This window comes from Mesoplodon densirostris, chromosome 4 (genome assembly GCF_025265405.1).
Source record: "Mesoplodon densirostris isolate mMesDen1 chromosome 4, mMesDen1 primary haplotype, whole genome shotgun sequence".
NCBI classification, from domain to species: domain Eukaryota; kingdom Metazoa; phylum Chordata; class Mammalia; order Artiodactyla; family Ziphiidae; genus Mesoplodon; species Mesoplodon densirostris.
The window spans coordinates 140,696,475-140,711,377 of record NC_082664.1 but is presented as its reverse complement, the minus strand read 5'-3'; the positions used below and the strand labels follow the sequence as shown (position 1 = coordinate 140,711,377).

At 46.3% G+C, this 14,903-nt stretch overlaps 1 protein-coding gene across 3 annotated transcripts in view; it reads right to left on the bottom strand.

Annotated features, from left to right (window-relative positions):
* The window catches only part of GNB5 (G protein subunit beta 5), a 47,412-nt gene that overhangs the window by 11,685 nt on the left and 20,824 nt on the right, over positions 1-14,903 (bottom strand). For all 3 annotated transcript variants that reach the window (XR_009531806.1, XR_009531807.1, XM_060097331.1), the window contains exons 5-7: positions 10,330-10,462; positions 4,483-4,626; positions 2,600-2,691 (exon numbers count right to left, since the gene is read on the bottom strand). Coding sequence is in view for 1 of the 3 variants with exons in the window: in XM_060097331.1 (XP_059953314.1) it covers positions 2,600-2,691; positions 4,483-4,626; positions 10,330-10,462 (369 nt within the window). In the remaining 2 variants the exon portion in view is untranslated. The remainder of the gene's footprint in view (positions 1-2,599; positions 2,692-4,482; positions 4,627-10,329; positions 10,463-14,903) is intronic.

Below are 14,903 nucleotides of genomic sequence, written 5' to 3'. Positions count from 1 at the left end.
ACACTACTAAACGTAAGGTAGATAGCTAGTGGGAAGCAGCCGCATAGCACAGGGAGATCAGCTCCGTGCTTTGTGACCGCCTGGAGGGGTGGGATAGGGAGGGTGGGAGGGAGGGAGACGCAAGAGGGAAGAGATATGGGAGCAGATGTATATGTATAACTGATTCACTTTGTTATAAAGCAGAAACTAATACACCATTGTGAAGCAATTATACTCCCATAAAGTTGTAAAAAAAATTAAAAAAAAGACTGAATAAGACAGTATATATATTATACAAAGAATGTGGCATGGTGCCAAATAAAAAGCATGCAGTAACTAATGATTATTACTGTTATGGTCATCCTCTCCTCTAATCAGGCCTTCAAGGACTTCCCTGGTGGTCCAGTGGGTAAGACTCCGCACTCCCAGTGCAGGGGGCCCGGGTTCGATCCCTGGTCGGGGAACTAGATCCCGCATGCATGCCACACACCACAACGAAGATCCCGCGTGCTGCAACTAAGACCTGGCACAGCCAAAATAAATAAATATCTAAAAAGAAAAATAATCAGGCCTTCTGGAGAGAGGGCAGCCTAAGTAGAGACCTGGTGGATATTAGAAGAAGAGGGTTCTGGGTAGAGGGAACAGCATGGGTGAGAGAATGTGCATGTTTAAGCTGTTATTTCATGAATATATAGGGATTTAATTTAGTTTTGTGGCTTTATATTCTATCCTGTATCTTAAAAACCTCATTTACTATCTGTAGTAATTTCTCAATTGATTTCCTTGGATTTTCTGGGTAATTACTGCACATTTGCAAAAAGTGATCTTTTTTTTCCCGTTTTCCTTTCCTACATTTGAGGTCAAAGAGCTAGAAAATTCTCATTAATATTTCTACCACTAAGGTAATTAAGTATTCTTATTGTGTTCTGGCTTTTTAAAATTATTATTATTATTTTATTTATTTATTTTTGGCTGTGCTGGGTCTTCACTGCTGCATGTGGACTTTTCTCTGGTTGCAGTGCATGGGCTTCTCATTGCGGTGGCTTCTCTCGTTGCACAGCACGGGCTCTATGCGTGCAGGCTTCAGTAGTTGTGGCACACGGGCTCAGTAGTTGTGGCTCATGGGCTCTAGAGCACAGGCTCAGTAGTTGTGGCGCACGGGCTTAGTTACTCCGCAGCCTGTGGGATCTTCCCAGACCAGGCTCAAACCCGTGTCCCCTGAATTGGCAGGCGGATTCTTAACCACTGCACCACCAGGGAAGCCCTGTGTTCTAGCTTTTAAGGGGAATAAGTCTAGTGCTTTCCTCTAAGTATAAAGATTCTTCAGTGATTATACTTTAAATGCTGTCCTGACAGTGCCAGCTTCTAAATATATATGTCAAGTCCTGACCTCTCTCTTGGAATCTGGTTCACAGCTCCTGCTACCTACTTGACATTCCCACTTGGTCGTATAACAGCATCTCAGACTTAGCTAGCCCAAGACAGAGCTCCAGAATTCATGTGCAACCACTGCCTTCTCCCTGCACTGCCTCCAACCCTCCCTGTCTTAGCAAATGGATCAGTGCTTACTGCCCCTTATAAAAGATTCAGGTTCCCTAAGCTCAGGGCTCTTCTCCTGTAATGCAGCCCTTTGCCTGGGCAGGTGTCATTTGGCCCTTTTCATGTGACCCTGTAGAATTGGGGCTTAGGTAACCAGCACAAAAATGCTGATACCCCAGCTACTGCCATCACTATGAGTAACCAACTATCCTTCATCTCTAACCCAGGAGTCTCATGCCTTCTAGCAGCATCCACGAATCTGTGGCAGCCTTACTTCATAGCTTGCAGCTAGGGTAAAATCTCAAATCCTTCCCAATTCTAGACATTTCTGTCCTCCCTGTGTGCCTCCTTTAGTTTCAGCCACCATCATTTCATTCTCAGACTCACACAACAACCTTCTAACTGGCCGTCATACTTCCATTCTTGCTCCCCTACAATCCATTCTCCATACAGCATCCAGAGCGATCTTTTAAAGGCAAAACATGGATCATGCTAGCCACCTCCCCAACTCAGGACTCGCTAGTGGTGACCTGGCCTTTTGTTAGGTCCCTGAACATCTCACCTCCCTGATCTTCCCCCCAGCTCTTTGCAAGCCTGGCTCCTTCATTATCCTGGTCTCAATTTAAACATCAATTTCTCAGAGAGGCCTTGACCATTCAAAGAAATAACCCATCTTACCACAGTTCCCTGTTTTACTTTTTCTTAGCACTTAGTAGTACTTAAATAGCACATTTATCTGTGCTTTGTCTTCCATAGGACAGGAGAGATGTTGTCTTGTTCAAAACAGTACTCCCAGTTTCTGGAATAATGTCTAGCAGATAAGGACTTAATAAACATTTGTTGAATGAATGAATGAGAAACACTGACTTGACCTAGACAGGATAATATCCATTGCCCCTAGTGCAATTATATTAAAATTCTCCAAGAAATCGGGAGTGCTGTTCAGTCCCACCACGAATCAGCCATTAGTGCTGGAAAAGCCTCTCTCAGCCAAGTAACTTGAGCCTAGAGGCTAAGCGCTAGCCCAGGCCGGGGAACACTGGGAGGAAAGAGGAGCAACGTGAACATTTCACTCACTGACCGGACGCTGTTGATGTCAGATTCGTGTGTTTCAAAGGCCTGCACGCACTGTCCGGAGCGCATGTCCCACACCATGGCTTTCTTGTCACATCCCTACAAACGGAAAGTTACCCAGAGTTATGTACAATGCAAGGAATGTCTACAGACAGGCATGAGTTCTGGTTATGTCACAGAGACCTTTTAGTTCCCATTAGTAAACGGCTGACAATATGCTTTTCTGGCGCTAGCTTTACCTAAGGCCACTTTCCTCAACTGATAAGCCCTCACACGGCCAGAGTGAGGTCTTGGGGTCAGGGTGACGAGCAAGGGAAGGCACCCAGCCCCCTTTTAAGCATGTTTTCTTCTCTCCCACCTTTCTGAGGGGCTACAAACTCTCCAGAGCCTCCTTCTCCCCTTCCTCCTGGGCATGTCTCTTCACTTTTCCCTCCCTTTCCCCCTCCTCTTTATCTCTGCCGCTATAAGCCCAGAGGGGAGGAGGGCAGGTGGACAGTGGGTGTGGTGGGACCTCCCAGCTTTGTCTCAGCTGTGTGGGGCAGCCTGAGCACAGGTGGAGAGCCGGGTGCCCCTGGGCCAGCTGCACCCCAGCAGCCTAGTCAGGGTGTTGCCTGCAGTCAGCTGGGTGGCTCAGGCAAGTCACCTCCCTGGACTTCTGCCTCAACACCTGTAAAGTGAACCTTGTCTGGGTTGCTACCATGACCCAGAGAATCATAAACACTAGGCTTTCACATACTATCCTGCTTCCGGGAGCATTTTCATAAATTCCTGCAGAGCTTTCTGTGATCAAGCATGAGCAGTATAATTAGACTCTCAAAGGTCAAACAGAAGGAGTAATGGATTAAAATTAGTGTCCAAGTTGTTGGTTTCAACTCAGAGGAAAGGATGGATGAGGTGCCATAACTGATGTCTCAGAAAGACCTGCTATGGGAGTTGAGTACTCCAAGCATCTTTACTGAGACTGTGGACAAAGGAATCAGCGAGTCTCTTCAAATCGTTACAGGACCCTAAATCAGATGGAGTTTAATACTCTGAAAGAGACAATACAATCCACAATGATATCAACAATTTGAAAAAACAGTGTAGTTGAGTAGGGATAAATACAGTTATACAAAGACACAAGAATGAAATGTACACAGATAGGGCCAAACACCCAAGAAGAAAATCAGGGTCCCTGCCAACTAGAGGCCTCACAGCCCTCACCTGAGGCCCAGGACTAAGATGTGGGCAGCTCGGAGCAAACATCATTAGATAGCGTTTGCATCTCTGTCCTCTCTCATCACTGTCTCCTGAGCGAGATGAGACAGGACCCAGGGGTCAGGCCAGCCACCTCAGTTCTCCATTCTTATTCCCAGGTGTCCACAGAAATACGTGCCTCTCTGCATAACACACTGTAAACCCTTCCCTCTACTGCTCACAATATCCTGGGGAAGGTGGGGGGCAAATGCTATCGTGCCTTATGCCCAATTTACAGAGGATGAAATGTAGAGTCAGGTAGCAAACGTGGGTCCCAGGTGTGCTGGCTCCTCATCTGGTGCTCCTCTGCCATGGTGGCCTGCCTGTCCGACTCGTAGCCTTCAGATACACTGCTCCCTGTGCCTGAGAGTGGGAGGGGCTGGTGACCGGCAGGGGTGGGGCGGGAGAGTGTCCCACCAGTGTCAAAGCTCTGATCACACCACAGCGACGCCTTGCCACCACTGCCCCCTGAGCGTCCTGGTGCCTAGCGACTGTCTCTAAAGCTCTCAGATGCTAACTCTCTGCTACTTCTTTAGGGAATCTCAGCCCCATCCAGGGAAGTGTCCAGCCTAGTCCCACAAATTAACAGGAAGTGCCACCATGAGCCCCCCTAGTGGACAAAGGACCCCCCAGAGATCTTCCTTGGCTCTTTACCCCAGACACGAAGGTGTTCCCGGTTTCTGAGGGAGCCAGGTCCAAGGAGAGCACGTCGGCCCCGTGCCCATGGAAGCTCTGCAGCAGCTGCCCGCTCTCCACGTCCCACAGGGCACACGTGCCATCGCCACTCGCTGTCAGGATCTGCCGCAGGAAAGGACAGGAAGGGTGTGGCTGTCATTAATGTCCCTGTCAGGGGAAGCCAAGCAGATGCTTACAGTTCCACGGGGAAGAGGAGGCTCCTTACACACACACACACACACACACACACACACCTGCTAAATCTGGACTCAAGCACAGAACTCTTTCTCTGGTACTGAGAAAGAAACAGTTCATTTTTGACACCCTCGCTGTCCTTGAGCTGTTTATGTGCCTGTCCTCCTGCAGAGTATGAAACCCAGAGGTCTCCCTGTGGTACCTGCGGGGCTCTATACCTGCCTGCCACGTAGGAAGTGCTCTGTGAACGTTTGCTTAACAGAACCTCAAGCGGCTCCCACAAGCAGCCAAGCTCAGCGTTGTGCTTCCCAGACATTAATGTGCAACCCCACACTCAGCTGCTAATAGAGAGCCTGGGGTGGGGCCTGAGATTCTGTATTTCCCACAAACTCCCAGGTGATGCTGACGCTGCTTGCCGGGACCCACCTGAAGCAGGATTTTGCTAAACACATTTTCCTGTAGCTGGATCCCCCAGAGGCTCCCTGGGCCACTGAGTGGTGCTGACAGACAGACAGGGCCCACCAGCATCTGCCGTGTGCTGACCACGTCTAGGCCCTCCACTAGGCGTCAGGGTTTGCAGAAAGACTGTGTCTTGGTCTCTGCTCTCCTGGAACTTGGTTAACAGGATTGTCAGGAAGGACTGAAACCCACCAAAATCCCTGTCCCTACGTTAATCAATTCCAGGGCCAGGCACACTTCCCGGTGCTGCGTTAGACAATATTGAGAAGCCAAGTAAAAATAACCTAGCTGCCCGCTCCAGGAAATAACTGCTCCTGCAAGATAAAACTGTGAAGCAGGGCTTCCCTGGTGGCACAGTGGTTGAGAGTCCGCCTGCCAATGCAGGGGACATGGGTTTGTGTCCCGGTCCGGGAAGATCCCACATGCTGCGGAGCGCCTGGGCCTGTGAGCCATGGCCGCTGAGCCTGCGTGCCCAGAGCCTGTGCTCCGCAACGGGAGAGGCCACAACAGTGAGAGGCCCGCATACCGAAAAAAAAAAACAAAACAAAACTGTGAACCAACTAAGCTTACTTATCAAGACTAATAGCTTTGTAAAAAATTAATGAAACAGAAGCCTCAATTAAATGTAGTGGGAGACCAGACGGGGGAGCTCTCATGTCCTGTGATGATAGAGACCAACAGGAAGAAGACAGACTTCTCTTCTTTCCTGGCAAGGATTCAGCCAATGAAAAGCAATGGACTCGAGCTTCCCTGGTGGCGCAGTGGTTAAGAATCCACCTCCCAATGCAGGGGACACGGGTTCGATCCCTGGTCCGGGAAGATCCCACATGCATGGAGCAACTAAGCCCATGCACCACGACTACTGAGCCTGTGCACACTAGAGCCTGCAAGTCACAACTACTGAGCCCGCGAGCCTAGAGCCGGTGCTCCGCAACAAGAGAAGCCACCGCAATGAGAAGCCCACGCACCACAACTAGAGAAAGCCCATGTGCAGCAACAAAGACCCAACACAGCCAAAAATAAATAAATTAAATAAATTAAAAAAAGAAAAACCATGAACTCTGTTTAATCCTCCCAACTTCCTTTTCTACTCTGTAAAAGGGTCCTCCTTGCCTTGCTGTGTGGGGACTTGCACATGCCTAGCCACGGTCCACTCGCTATAGTTGCAGGCAAAAAAAGCGCAGGGACAGCAGCTTGCTCACCAGCTCTTTCTGGAAGCCTCGCCGGTTTCCTCCATGACCGCTGCCAAGGTGTGTGCCCTCCCATTTTAAGGTGGGGCTTTTAAGGTGGAAAACTAGTTATGACATAATAGCTTAGGGTTGGTAAACCCAGCGAGGTAAGGGTCTTAAAGCAAGTCCTGGTGAGCAAGCTGTTGACCTGAAACAAACACACTGCCAGGTATTTCTCCAGCAAAGATGGGTTTATTCAGGATCAGCAGAGAACTGTGATTCAGGGTCTGCAACCATGGCGAGGTTGGACCACGCACCCTGGACCCTGAAACCCTCTCAGGACCCTTCCCCAGTTTCTTCATTTTGAGAAGGTATAGCGATTCTGTCAAGTTGGGGTTCTCCCTTGCTGCAGTAGGTCTAATAAACTTAGCATTGCTGGGTGGCAGGTGTTCCTGATGGTCTTGGCAGACAAGACAATGATCACTTATGATAAAGTGAGAAGTGCTGAGATACGGGTAGGTCTGTGAGAGGGACACCAAACCCACTTTGGCAACATGTGAGCTGATCTCAGAGGAGGAGTGAGAGCTGGCCACTCACTGAGGAAGGGGAGGAGAGCAGAGCGAGCTGAGGTGAAGGCACACCTGTGCAGTGAATGAAAGGTGTGCCTGGGTACAGAGTGAGGACTTTAGCCTGTAGGCAAGAGGGACCTGTGGAAAGCTTCTGAGCAGAACGACCAAATCAAGGGTATATTTTAGGAAAATCTGTCTGAGGTCAGTGCAGCTGTCCCTCAAGCAGACTCCGGATAGTTTCAAGTGCAAAGGCTGGCCCATGCATGAAGAAGAACACTGGGGTGCCTGGGGAAAGGCGTGGCGGCCAGAACTAGGGTTTTAAATTTTGTTGCTGCCAGTGTGTGTGAGGCTTGGGCTCTAGTGCAATTGGGAGAAAGGCAGTGGGGATCCAGCGCTCAAGGCCTCAAAGACCCAGCTGATGGTATCGCAGAGCCCTGGAGCCAGCATGGTTCCGAGCAGCCATGGGGGGACCCACAAGGGTTAAACCCTGGCAAGCAGAGCCTCCCTACGCCCCACCTTCCTGCTGCTCACAGGGGCTGGACAAGGTGATAAGACAGTGTGGGAAGGGGCTCTTGCAGTGTAAGTGCCCACAACAGAGCCCTCTGTGGGTCGAGATTACTGATGGCTGAGGAAAGAAAACAGAAAGTAGGCCTTACAGGACTGCCAGCACTCAGTGTACCCACTGACTGTGCTGCACCTCTAGTTTCCACGTGCTGGTGGTCTCCTCTCACCCTCTCCCTCCTTCCCCCTCTCTTCCCTTCCCTCTCGCATGCTAGGCCTAGCACTTGTAAAAGAATCTTCTTTTTCTTGCAGGGAGGGGACATATTACAAGGAAAGAATCCATTCCCACTGTGGCCTTGCACCTGCTGGCCACACCGTCTTGGGAGTGGGTTCCTGCCAGCAGTCTGGGAGGCCTAGGATCTTCTTGCAGCCAGGAGAGGCCCCTCCATGGAGAAAGAGCTGGCTGAGTTCCGGAGTTCTCAGGCTTCTTGGGTGTGGGCCCCAAGGCCCTCCTCAAAGCCGCCACTTGCAGGCAGCTCTCAAATTTGGAGACTCTCCAGGCTGCAAAGCCCATGCAGTTGCCCATGGGACTCCCTCTGGCCTCGACTTCCCTTAATAGGCCTGTGTACATCTGACAAGAGGACTCAGGCTGGTAAAAGCAGCTTAGGAACACGCAAGACTTGGACCGTGTCTTAATTTGAGAACTTGTATTTTGTGATGTGCTACAATTCCCTCCAATCTCTGCTGGCCACACCCACTAGTGGATGTTCCACCCCAGTCCTGTCCTAACATTTGCAAGAGGGCCAGTAATTGCCAATCTTTTTTGGGACATCAGGTCCAAACAAATGACTGCCTGAAATGAGTCCCTCGGTCTAGCTCTTTAATGGGAATTTTCCATACCATACTCTTCAGTCAAAGAAATGAATAGTTTTTAAAAGTTAACAGTAAATTCTTAATATTTAAAAAATATTTTAAATATTTGTGATCTTCATTACAATGTAAGTAAAAATAAATTTTATAAACCAAATATTCATTATGATAAATGCACTAAACAGATCCTCTAACTCATTGTCATTCACTTATTCTGGAATGTAGAGAATCTGTAGGTTTTATACCAGCCTCTTGAGGTTTTTGTTTTTCATCTTAGATCCCAGAGCTGGAAGGAAGCTTAGTTCATGAGTTCAGTGGTACCCAAACTAGGCTATGCATCTGAATCACCCATGAAGCTTTGTGTTAATACAAATAACAAAACAATAAGAGCTGATGTTTATTGATATTTACTAAGTATTTGAGATGGATCATCTCATTTAATCCTCAGAAAACCTCATGAGGGAGGAATTTACTACGATCCTCACTTGCAAGTGAGAAAAACAAAACACAGATAATAATAAAACCTTGTTTAGGATTCACCATCCAGAACAGGAGACTAAACATCCTCGGTTGCTTTGGCTGCCCCTCAGGCCCAAGACATCCGATCTGGCCACTGCAGCAGCCAGGGCAACAGCACTCTCTACTGCACAGGCCTGCAAGACTCCTGGTCGCAAACAACAGGTGTAAACGCTGCCCTCTAAGTCCCAACAGCCCTCCAGTCAGCAGTGAGACCATTACCCATTCCCGGGTCTCCTTGCCGCTATGCTTGCCACCCCCCACCCCCCACCACTGACATCAGTCAGCTGAAGCCAGAGTGGCCTTTAATCTGACTCAGTCTCCTCCTTCAAACAAACCCAATCTGCCCCAGCCCCAGCAATGGCTCCCTGACATTTGTAGGGTCAGCCCCACCACTCAGGGCACCCTGTGATCGGGCCCTGCCCACCTCTCGGGCCACCTGCCTCCTACAGTGCTCCCCTCCACCTCACTGGCAACACACTCGTCCTCCAGGGTGGCCCCTGCAGCACGTTTACGACCCCCTACTCCTGCTCTGAGCTCCCAGCTTCCCCTGCTATTCAATCACCCCTGGTATCTGGCAGTGTGGGTGGTGGCATCTGTGCAGGTTTTCTGCAGAGACGTGACAGAGACACGATAGGATGCTTTAGGACTTGTGAGAGAAAACGTAGCCAAAGCGTTGAAGTTGGATTGTCTCCACTTTGTGGCTTGTTCATAGTAGGGCACAGGTTTACCCTCTGATGCTTTTTCTTTTCGAATGTGTTAAAACGGGAGTGTAAAATAGGTACGATGAGGCGTGTCATGTGCACAACTCTGAAAGTCAGCACCCTGTGAAGTTTTACATACGGAAGCACCTTGGAACCACCTCTCTGACCCAGATAGCAATTTCCACCACCCCAGAAGGTTCCTTGACCCACTCCCACCCCCACCAAGTCAATTAGAGGAGGATGTTCAATATGGCATGGAGTTCATCTCATCTCTACCAACAGTCAACAGCCCTGACTTTCCCCATTTCTGATTTTATTAAAAATAACGATATAACCAGGAATTCCCTGGTGGTCTAGTGGTTAGGATTCGGCCCTTTCACTGCCATGGCCTGGGTTCAATCCCTAGTAGGGGAATTGAGATCCCACAAGCTGAGTGGCACGCCCCCTCCAAAAAATATATATATACGCATATACACACATACACACACACACATATATACACATATATAAACATATACACACATATACACATACACACATATATACACATATACACACACATACACACACACATAAACATATATAAACACACACACATATATACACATATACACACATGTACACATACACACACATATACACACATATATATACATATACACACATATACACATATATATGAAAAACAACAGAAGCTTCCTCTTATAGCCAACTGGAGTGCACACAGCCTCCTGTGAAGAGGGACACCAGAACAGCTTCCTCGCCTGCAACTCCGCTTTAGCTCTCCACGACCAACCCTGCTCCCCAGCAGGCTGGCCCGTCATCATGCATCCCCTTATTTACCTGCATGTCAGAGTTGGTAAAGCTGCAGGCCGACAGGTAGTTGGTGTGCATAGCAACAGACTTCTTTTTGGCAGCCATGTTTTCATTTTTGTCAAACGTCAGTGGATACACAGAACACTTATTATCCAAACCACTAGCATGGAAAGACGGAAGTGTCAAATGTTAATACAGGGCAGTAGAATATGTGTATGCTTTCTCATTCACACAAACTTTTCAAATTGTTTTCCTTTGGCAGTATCATATGCTGTAACCTTTCCCTCAGCTTTTACTTTGAAGATTTTCAAATGTACAGTAAAATTGAAAGAGAAAATAGTACAATGAACACCCAGATCTCTTCACATACATTCACTAACTTAACATTGTGCCATACTTGTGGGAGCAAATTCTGAACCATCTGAATACAAGTGGCAGACATGACACATTACTTCTAAGTACTTCAATCTGCAAACTTACATCCTAAAATAAGGACATATTCTATAATCACTAACTCATTATCACATCTGCGAAGACAAAAATTCCCTAACACCGTTTAATAAGCCATCCATATTCAGTCTTTCCCAACTGTCTCCAGGATCCAGGGCCCATTTAGATCCACACATTACATTCTGTTTTTATGTCTTTTTTAGAACTTTTAATGGAGAACACACACATTTTTTTGGTTGTTTATAATGAGAGAACTTAGGTCAGTGGTCCTACAGAATGTCACACAGTCTGGATTTGTCATGTTGTTTCTTAATGGTTATATTTAAGTAGAACATTTTTTTATAAATTTATTTTATTTTACTTATTTTGGGTTGTGTTGGGTCTTCATCACTGTGCATGGGCTTTCTCCAGTTGTGGCGAGCGGGGGCTACTCTTAGTTGCAGTGCGTGGGCTTCTCATTGCAGTGGCTTCTCTTCGTTGCAGAGCAAGGGCTCTAGGTGTACGGGCTTCAGTAGTTGTGGCACACGGGCTTAGCTGCTCCGCGGCATGTGGGATCTTCCCGGACCAGGGTTCAAACCCGTGTCCCCTGCATTGGCAGGCGGATTCTTAACCACTGCGCCACCAGGGAAGTCCCTCAAGTATAACATTTTTAGCAATAATATAAATGTGATATATAAAGGTGATATTGTGTTATTTCTTTCTTACTGCTTCACTTTAGGAGGCTTGCAATGTCTCTTGTGTCAAGATTGGTGATGCCAACTTTGATTACTTGATCAAAGTGGGGACCACCAGATCTCTCCATGGTAAGGGGGATTTGTTTGTAATTACAAGCATATTTTGTTTTATTGCACTTTGCTTTATTGCATTTTTACAAATTGAATGCTTGTGGCAACCTGGCATCAGGCAAGTCTATTGGTGTCATTTTTCCAACAGCATTTGCTCACTCTGTGTCTCTGTGTTACATTTTGGTAATTCTCAAAATATTTCAAACTTTTTCATTATTGTTATATTTGTCATGGTGATCTGTGATCGGTAATCTTTGCTGTTACTATCGTAATGGTTTTGAGGCACCATGAACCATGCCCATATAAGATGGTGAACTTAAGCGATAAATGCTGTATGTGTTCTGACTGCTCCAACTGACCAGCCGTTCTTCTCTCTCTCCCCTTCTCCCCAGGCCTCCCTATTCCCTAGGGCACAACAATACTGAAATTAGGCCAATTAATAACCCGACAATAGCATCCAAGCGTTCAAGTGAAAGGAAGAGCTGCATGCCTCTCACTTTAAATAAAAAGCCAGAAATGACTAAGCTTAGTGAGGAAGGCATGTTGAAAGCCAAGACAGACTAAAAGCTAGGCCTCTTGTGCAAGCCAGGCTGTGAAAGCAAAGGAAAAGTTCTTGAAGGAAATTAAACTTGCCGCTCCAGGGAACACATGAATAAGAAAGCAGAACAGCCTCATTGCTGAAAGGAAGAAAGTGTTAGTGGTCTGGATAGATGAAACCAGCCACAACATCCCCTTAAGCCAAAGACTAATCCAGAGCAAGGCCCTGACTCTCTTCAATTCTGTGATGGCTGAGAGAGGTGAGGAAGCTGCAGAAGGAAAGTCTGAAGCTAGTAGAGGTGGTTCATGAGGTTTAAGAAAAGAAGCTGCTGTCCATAACATGAGTGCAAGGTGAAGCAGCAAGGGCTGATGTAGAAGCTGCAGCAAGTTATCCTGAAGATCTAGTTAAGATAATTAATGAAGGTGGTACACTAAACAACAGATTTTTAACGTAGACAAATGAGCCTTATATTGGAAAAAATGCTATCTAGGACTTTCACAGATAGAGAGGAAAAGTCAACGTCTGGCTTCAAAGCTTCAAAAGGCAGGCTGACTCTCTTGTTAGGGGTCAATGCAGCTGGTGACTTTAAGTTGAAGCCGATGCTCATTTACCATTCCACAAATCTTAGGACCCTTAGGAATTATGCTAAATCTACTCTGCCTGTGCTTTATAAGTGGAACAATAAAGCCTGGGTGACAACACATCTGTTTACAACATGGTTTACTGAGTATTTTAATCCCACTGTTGAGAACTACTGCTCAGAAAAAAAGATTCCTTTCAAAATATTACTGCTCATGGACAATGCACCAGTCACCCAAGAGCTCTAATGGAGATGTACACAAGATTCATGCTGTCCTCATGCCTGTTAACACAACATCCATTCTGCAGCCCATGGTTCAAGGAGAAATTTTGATTTTCAAGTCATTCTTTAAGAAATACGGTTCGTAAGGCTATAACTGCCATAGACAGGATTCCTCTGATGGATCTGGGCAGAGTAAGTTGAAAACCTTTGGAAAGGATTCCCCATTCTAGATGCCATTAAGACCATTTGTGATTCATCAGAAGAGGTCAAAATATCAACATTAAAACGAGTTTGGAAGAAGTTGATTTCAACCCTCATGGATGACTTTGAAGGGTTTAAGACTTCAGTAAGGGGTTCAAGACTTCAGTGGAGGAAGTAACTGCAGATATGGTGAAAACAGCAAGAGAACTAGAATGAGAAGTGGAGCCTGAAGATGCGACTGAATTGCTGCAATCTCATGATAAAACTTGACCGAATGAGGAGTTGCTTCTTATGGATGAGCAATGAAAGTGGTTTCCTAAGACGGAATCTACTCCGTGGAGGTGGTTGAAATGACAACAAAGGATTTAGAATATTAATAGACTTAGTTGATAAAGCAGTGGCAAGTTTTGCGAGGATGGACTCCAATTTTGAAAGAAGTTCTACTGTGGCTATAATGCTATCAAACAGCACTGCATGTGACAGAGAAATTGTTTGTGAAAGGAAGACTCAATCTATACAACAAACTTCACTGCTGTCTTACTTTAAGAAACATCCACAGGCACCCTAGCCTTCAGCAAACACCATCCTGCTCAGTCAGCAGCCACCAACACTGAGGCAAGACCCTCCACCAGCAAAAAGATTAAGACACATTGAAGGCTCAGTTGACGGTTAGTATTTTTTAGCAATAAAGCATTTTTAAATTAAGGTATATACATTTTTTTAGACATAATGCTACTGCACACTTAGACTATAGTATAGTGTAAACATCACTTTTATACGCACTAGGAAACCAAAAAATTCGTGTGACTCACTTCATTGTGATATTTGCTCTATTGCAATGGTCTGGAACCAAACCTGCAATATTTCCAAGGTATGCCTGTAATAATAACTGTGGTGTGACACCTTTAGGTCATGTTAATATCCTGTTCCCAACAACCATCATACAATGGCTTTAGCATGATTATCCTTGTTTGAATAAAATATTACTTTATGGTACAAAATAGTGATCCTCTAATGTGATAATTCCTTCTGCATTTATTAGCTGATATTTTTCTGTAAAGACAAATCCAATCCCTCCTCCTCCCCGTATCACTGCACACCCATGGATTCTTTTTTCTCTTCAACTGGGTTATGATACATTACTACCATTATTCCATGTGATGCTAAAATTATCCCAATTTGGAAAGTTGGCGGGGGGCCCTTCAAGAGGCTCCTGTTTCTGTTTGATAAGATTCCATTAATATGACTTGAGTGTTCCCTTGCTTTCTGGAACAAGAAAATATCCTAGGTTCACTTTACTCTTTTCCTGCCCTAGACCTACAATCAGTCTTACTCCAAGGAGCTCTGCTTCCATTTAGTGGGGAATGACATTTAGGAGGGGCACTCCCTTCTGAGGCCCTGGGGAACCTAGGGGACCCCTTTGCCTTTCCAACTGCTTGGAGGTGCAGGTGTAGACTTGGGTAGTCTCTTACAAGTAACTAGCTTTGGCAGCATGTTTATAGATGGTGTGAGTGAGAACGATTTGCACTTGGCTGTGACAATGAACCAGCATGCTTCAGACTATGGGCTTCCCTGACTCTCAAGGTGAAACATGTTCTCCTATTCTGAAGCCTCAGAGTAATTTCTGTAGCTCTGTCGGGATACTCACTCACACTTGGGTTTATTTGCATTGCTATGAGAAGCAGAAAGGTTTTGCAATGTGATGCATTTGGTAACGAATCTCTGCTTTAGTACCTAACTCATTTTGTGATCTTTGTTATGTTTTTTAGCCTCTCTAAGCCTCAGTGTTCTTAACTATAAAATGGAGTGGATCCCACCCACCTTT